Source organism: Epargyreus clarus, unplaced genomic scaffold (assembly GCF_041222505.1).
Source record: "Epargyreus clarus isolate Ecla_fem2 unplaced genomic scaffold, WU_Ecla_fem_2.2 ptg000016l, whole genome shotgun sequence".
NCBI lineage: Eukaryota > Metazoa > Arthropoda > Insecta > Lepidoptera > Hesperiidae > Epargyreus > Epargyreus clarus.
This window is the reverse complement of record NW_027332224.1, coordinates 502,429-510,302: the sequence shown is the minus strand read 5'-3', so window position 1 is coordinate 510,302 and position 7,874 is coordinate 502,429. Positions and strand designations below refer to the sequence as shown.

At 38.1% G+C, this 7,874-nt stretch overlaps 1 protein-coding gene across 1 annotated transcript; it reads left to right on the top strand.

Moving 5' to 3' along the window:
* Positions 1-102: 102 nt before the first annotated feature.
* On the top strand, positions 103-3,757 carry bcn92 (LYR motif-containing protein bcn92). The gene is made up of 3 exons (XM_073081475.1): positions 103-230; positions 977-1,097; positions 2,406-3,757. Exons 1-3 carry the CDS (start codon positions 142-144, stop codon positions 2,460-2,462), a joined length of 267 nt encoding a protein of 88 aa, XP_072937576.1. The 5' UTR covers positions 103-141; the 3' UTR covers positions 2,463-3,757.
* Positions 3,758-7,874: the final 4,117 nt, after the last annotated feature.

Sequence of the window (7,874 nt, the reverse complement as noted above, 5' to 3'; positions counted from 1 at the left end):
ACATTTCTGACTATAATATCGTTTTAAGCCATAACGTGCTTGCGTGAAACGGAACGTTTTCTATTTTATTTACATTTTTAATTTTATTTCTATTTGATGAATTGAATTTGAAGCGAACGAAATTCTTGTGAAATAGGAATAATGGCTGCTAATATAACGAAAAATCAAGTGCTAGCGCTATACAAATCGATGTTACGAGAATCTCAAAAGTTTCCCAACTATAATTTCAGGTATGTACATTTATTTTTGGGAAAATAATCACTTACATAACCTTAAAATTTGGTTTTGTAAATCAATAAAATAAACATGAGATAAGATTTTAAAATGTTGATTGATAAGACCATTCTGAGGTTAGATTGCTAATTACCCCCCATAATATAGTAATTATTAAACAATAAATATCTCTTCCTCTATCTTAAGTTTGAGTTTTAATTTTTAATAAATAGAAATGATGCGGTATTTTTTTGGAAGACGTCTCCTCGGTAATTTTCCAAAGCCGGCGATGTATTGCCGACAATATTCCATGAAGTAGTCCGTCTGCTTTATAACCAGATGTAATCATTAAAAAAACTGGGTTATTTTTATAAAATTAAAGCAGATAAGAAGCATGCCGTCCATTTACCGTGCAAAATACAGAAACTATATGATTCTAGAAATAGTTGTCTTTTATATCTGCATGGTAAGTGGCTACTGCAACCCATGGATACCTGTAATCAACCTCAGATAGGATTAGATTACTACCTAAGGTTGGCCAGAGATGCACCGCTACCCCTGAGAACTAAGCTGGAACGCCTCGGAAAAGTATGTCTCCCTTACACCCTTCAAACCAAAACACAGCGACGCTTAACACTGCTGTTATAACAGAAATAGGTGTGGTGGTGGTGTCGCCAGAGAACCACGAAAGGTTATACCTTCGGACACATATTATAAGTATCAATTGATTTTATTTTAATAAAACTGTGTTACATACTTTCAGAGCATATGCACTGAGACGAATCAAAGATGCGTTCAAGGCAAGCAAGACATTAACAGACCCCAAAATAATTAAAAAGGAGTTTGAATTCGCTCAACAGAACTTTGCTTTGATCAAACGACAGGTTTGTGCTTTTTTTGTTTGACCTAAATCTAGATTTGTGCCACTTAAATTGTTACTCTTGAGAAGTAAGTTGGATCGCCTCGGACTTTGATAAGTAAAATAGAAAAATACTTCACCACTTTGAAATTGGATGGATTGGATTATTCTTGACAAATAAAAAACATTTTGAGAGAAAATGTATGAATAACTACTACCACGTAATTTGCGTAATAAATAAATAAGTATTTGAAACATTTTAGGGACTTTTTAGCATGGAGATGTGGCAACATTTTATTTGTGCAACAATTTTAATTCCCAAAACTGGTAACACTTTCTTGTTAGGAGTGATCTGTGTATTTTAATCATTTAAGGCCTCTTATTAGTATATCTCTAACCACACTCAAAGCAGAATACAGCAGCGCTTGACCATTTGCGCTCCCTAGGGAGCTCATGGGCTAGGATCCCCAGACCATCCAGGGGAGTCCGTCAACCCTCACTCGGGGCAGCGCGAAGACACTCCAACCCCCCCCCCCCACAATTATTTCCGAAAGTTCGCCTAACGGCGGAACATAGCACCGGGGGCAGTCGACCCCTTGAGAATTGCCCGGGTAAAGAGGGAGACCTCGAGACCCGTACACCCCACTCCTGGAGGCCCCCCTCAGGCCACAGAGTAGGACGCCCACTTTGCTTGACCATTTGTGGCAATGGTCCAGTCTCCTAACCTAACTATACCGTAGAAAACCCGTGGCGTATTCGTTGCATGGGGCCTTAAGAACAGTTAGCTTGCAAATACGTACTTTAGTGATTGTTTGCTCCTGGCGACCTGTTTTTCGCTGATTTCTACACATTTTTTGGCCACTTTCGATCTCGCAGCCTCTCAGGCCCTGTAAGGCCGAGGGTCAGTGGCATTTGCCAGTCGTGCCACCCTATAGTTACACCACTGCAATGGTTCTTCCACAACTGAACTACAGAAGGTTCTAACACCCTTATTATTTTTATAATATAGGAGTACCAGATGAGCATGCAGTTCACCTAATGGTAGGTGGCTCCTGCCGTCCATGGACATTGATAATCAACCCCAGATATAATTAGATATTCCTAACTGAGGTTGGCCACAGACGCACCGCTATCCCTGAGGACTAAGGTGGAACGCCTCTGAAAAGTATGTCTCCCTTATGACACCCTTCAAACCGCAACGTTAAGCACTGCTGTGTCCTAGCAGTGCTTAACGTTGCTGTTATGAGGCAGAAATAGGTGTGGCGGTGGTGCCGCCGGAGTTGAACCACAATGGGATCTACCACCTTCAGATATTATTATAATTATGTTACAGGTGGTGATTGGAGATATGTTTAGAACGGACAAACTTGTTATTGAAAACCTGCGATAGATTCCTACATAAAATTACTTCAATATGTATATAAATAAAATTGATATTATAACCAAGAAGTTGAAAAAGAAAAATTGATTATAAGTTTGAAAAATGAAAGTTTAATTAGAATGAGATCTGCCTTTTTTGTATTGAAGTAAATGAGCATGCAGTCCACCTGATGGTAAGACGATATGGACATCAATATTCAATCCCAGATTGGGTTAGTTCTATGTGATGTCGGCCAGTGTTGCCTCAGAGGACTACAGATGTCTGTTTTCAGTAGTGCCCATTTAATATTAGTTAACTGCAGTGCTTGTAAGAAGTGAACGCCTAGGGGTGGAAACGTGACCTCAAGAGGTCTGAGGTTCAAATCCCAGGCACACACATCAGATTTTTCAAAGTTATGGGCCTATTATAAATTATCACTTGCTTAAACAGTGAACGAAAACATTGTGAGGAAGTGCATACCTGAGAGATCATAAATAATGATTCTCAAAGGTATGTGAAGTCTACCAATACACACTTGGCCAGCGCGGTGGACTATGGCCTAATCCTTCTCATTCTGAGAGGAGACCCGTGCCCAGCAGTGGGACAGTAATGGATTAATAATGAAGTGCTTCCTGCAACCTTTGCATACTATCAGATGGACTGTATATGCCCTACTTCAGTTATATAAAGACATATTGACACATAACCTCCATTGCCGAATGCATTTGACTAAGTATTTGCTTATATCACAAATAGGAGCATATCTTATATATAACAACACCTGGCAGTTGTCCTGCCTGTATATATATATACTACTGTATATATAAAAATGAATGGTCTGATTCTTAAAGGGAAATCTAACAGGTTAGTTCATGCTTGGTTTCAGCTTAGAGGTTGTATATATGCAAGATGTTTAGAAAACTTCGATAGCGTGATTCAGAACACTTCTAACGCCATCTGTTGTATGTCGCCATAGTCTCTATTTGAGGCTGTTACAACCAGAGTAGTCTAACTACAAAAAAGATTTACACCATGGAGAAAAGTAAAAGTATATAGTCCGCTCTGAAGTTGTTGCGAGGAGGTGTAGTCATACAATTTACTATGGCGACACGATTCATTTCTATATTCAGAGTGGACTAGCATTTTAAATTACGAAAACAGATAGGTAGGAATACAGATAGGTCAAAAATCATTAAAATGCACTTAGGCCTCTGGTTCGAGCAGCCTCATGTAATCTATAAATGGATAAAAATATTTTCGATAAATTTAAGTTTACTAATTTTTATGGCGATTTGTTGAAAGTTTCAAAGATTAGGTTACAAACAAACAAACGCATTCTACACTCACAGCCCCACACTAGCATTCCCTGTATCGTGGGTGCCATGGACACACACATAGACAAATACACAAACACCCAGACCCAGAAATCTAAATTCGTCATTCAGATATCTGTCTGGCCGGGGATCGAACCCGGGACCCTTTGCGCGTCAGACCGGTATGGTGACAGCTCCGCTACGCGGGTCGTCCATCGAGGTTACAGTTCCATCTAGGGACGTTGTCAAGAAGATAGCATTTAAAACCTAGGTTCGATTCCCTGGCTCCCTAGAACTCTAACCTTAGGCTTCAAAAATCTTTTGAATTTTCGAATATGTGTGTATTAGAAATTCATATTTGATTAAACGGCGAAGGAAAATATCACCAACATACATGCTTGTAAATTCTTAAAAAATTACTTCAAAATGTGTCTACCAACTCGCCCTTAATAAGCATAGAGGACTATGTCTTCAATCCCACTCACCCGTGCCCAGCAGTGGGACAGCAATGGACGGCAACCAACTTTCATGATTATCGGTTCACCAATATCGGAGTTTATATAACTTGAACTTAACATCCATTTTTATATATTAAGATGTATATTAAAAACTTTGTTATTTTATAATATTTTGAGTTATGTTAATATATAATATTTTAGCCACTTTCAGTGGAAATGTGATAGATTAGATAAGCTTGAACTTGATTTTTGTCAAAATGTCAACTAAATTGTAGTACAAATGTGCATTGTACGTTGTAAATTATTTGTATTACTACCTGCATTTCGTTGTATATTTTAATGTGTAGATATTTAATAAAATGTAATGGAAAAATGTGTTTTATTTTTTGGAAAATATTAGCTACCACTATTACGGAGTTTATGCCCCCATCCCATCAACCCCACATAGGATTAGATATTCCTACCTGAGGTCGACCACAGATGCGCCGCTACCCCTGAGGACTAAGCTGGAACGCCTCGGAAGTCTTGCCTCCCTTCCACACCACACCCTTCAAACCGGAACACAGCAGCGCCTAACACTGCTGTTATTAGGTAGAAATAGGTGTGGCGGTGGTGCCGCTGGAGTCGAACCACAAAGGGTTCTACCACCTTCGGATGGTATATTTATTTGCTGCCGACCTACTCCATAGACACAAATACAAATCTGCCCGGGGCGGCATAACTCGTCTGAAAGGGCGGCAAAGAATATTTTTACTCCGAGCTTCTACGTAAATAGCTATATCGGGTCGTGCTCAGTAAAAATATTAATTATTTATACTAAATAATAAAACAAAATTATGGAATATTTTTTAATAAACTCAAAATACAAGGCATCTGACACACAATCGGAAACACACTACATATCTACACACACACATTAACATCTACTCTACACACATCATACATTATACATATACATTATTACACATAAATTGGCAATGGCATTCATTATTATACTATACATATTTAGTTAAATTTTCTTTTGGTTACATTTCAATATGTTTTGTATAAACGTAATTCAATAAAAATTTAATTCAAATAACGCCTTTTATGTATTTGTCTCCCTCACACATTATACAGAGCGAGTGAGAGGTAAAAATAACTGCGTCATTTTGAAATATAATCTTTATTGAATTAAATATGCACGTTTAATTTTAAACAATATTTTTAAAACATTACAGACACTTTTCATACCATCTAATAATAACAAAAACTACACAATTATCAGTACAACAAATTAAAATACTCGGTCCCATAAACTTCGAAATACAACAATGCAATTGTGCATATAATACCAACAGAATTTGATAAGGCTCCATTTATCTACAGGCATAGAACGTGTCGCGTCAGACAAAATATTTTTATACAATATTTTGACTGACACGGCACTTGTCTGTACGGTCGCGCTACGGAAGATATAAATACGCTTATACAGTGTATTGCATTAAATGTTATTTATTTGTTGGACATGTACGATGTCTGAAATAAATGCAATGATATTTGTGCATGACCGTTTCACTGTCCTTAAAATAGTCAGGAAGCATCCAGAAGCATCACTTCTAAACATGTTTATGTGTAGATTCGTAGCTGATAGAAGCATACCTTATTCTCTAGAGGAGAGTAGCCAACTTTATCATACCCAACATCTATTTACTACTTAAACTCTGTGATATTAACCAATTGCAAATTTATTTTGCCGCCCCTAAGAATTTCGATCAACAAAAAAGAGGTCAGTTTCTTTTTGTAATATAGGAGTAGCAGACGAGTATGCAGTCCACCTGCTAAGTGGCCACTGCCGTCCATGGACATGACAATGAATCCTAGATAGGATTAGATCGCTATCGATCGGCCACCACTCCTCTAGAGTATTTTCAAGCTCTGATGAATATCCTTAATTTCAGTTGAAGATGAATAATGAAAAAGTTTTACAAAAATAAATAGAGTACTCTCGAGGATATTTTTGAATATTTTTGACTTTCACATATAAAAACTTCTTTGAAAATGAAAATAAAATTTTAATGCATAGATATCATGAAAACTCAATAATAGAATTAAATGTATAAAAATAGAATGGAAGACTGTCCAATTTATCAAGAGTTCCCCAATCACCAAACTTTTCTCAAGAGGATTCCAATAAATATTTAATGACACAACTATTACGAAAATTTGCGTTTAAATAAGTTTCTGTAACTTTCTATGTAAGCCATACACGCTACGGTCTATCGGACAGGCTACCTGCGCAGGTTTTCCCGTACAGGTCAACCGCACGTCGATAGGGTGTAACCGGGGACGTTCCGGTGTACCGTACGGTGTTCAGTTCTGTAGCGATGTCATCGATTGAAGACAGTGACGCGCCGTACGGTGTTACGCCGTTTGTCCACCGCCTATCGACCACAGACATCACCGAACCGATACCGATAAATAATGACGGCGCCGAAGTAGCGTACATACATTTACTATAGCCGCTTGTCCACCGCACGTCCGTCACCCGAGCACAGTCATCCCAACCGCCGATATTTTGGGTAGATCGGCGTGACCGCTAGATCGGCACCGAGATCTTGACGGGCCGATATGCCGGCAATATAAAACACGTTGGATCTTGTCTAAACACTGCTGTCACACGCGTGACAGCTAGAACAAAATAAACCGATATCGATCGCAGTGGACAAACTATCGCCGTCACGTCATATTAAAATCGGCCCGGAATAATTTCGTTCTCGTCATCGGCTCGGTGACTGTGACGGTGGACATACGGCCTTACACGAAAGAATTGATCTTGCGCCGGTCGCCTGAACAGGTTCAAAGAACTGCACAGGTCTATTCCCACACACAGTCCGGTGTACCTGCACAGGTATACCTGAACCTGTTCACCTGTCCTGGCCTGTCCGGTGCACCGTAGTGTGTATCTCAGGCATTATGATATATAGACTTGAAATTTAAAAGATACTGACACTCAAAAAACTCATGGAGGTACCCGCAAAATCTTAAGAAACAATATGTACTACATTTATTGAATAATCTTATAATTAACCTAACCTAATTATTATTTTTTGATATATTCATTTATCTATGCTACAAGTGCGTTCAAAAAATATTATTTATTTAATCTATTAGGTACATTTACACTGATATTCAGTTTTATTCAAATTGTCATGTTTATACGATAGATGTCACTACTGTAGCTGTCTTTAAAGGCCCGTTATTAATAATCAATCCTAGCTTTGCCTACCACAGAGAGATATTTAAAATTGTCATTTCGCTTTTTGGCAGGCAAAATATGGATAGATTAAGTATTAATAATAGACTCGAGTGGTCGCCGACATCAGTAATAGATCTCAGATAGAATTGGATTTATATCTGAAATTGGCTACATATACTACAACTGAGCTATGCTGGAACGACTCGGATAAGTATGTCTCTCTTACCACACTTCAAACCAGAACACAGCAGCGCTTAACACTACTGTTATAACAGAAATAGGTGTGGCGGTGGTGCCACATGAGTCGAACGTCCATCTCAATATTTCTACATACAATTTTTATAGCAACATTTATCGTTTAAACATCGTCATTCTGAGTTCAACCAATCACACTATTTAATATAAAAAATGCAAAAGATTTAATATACATATC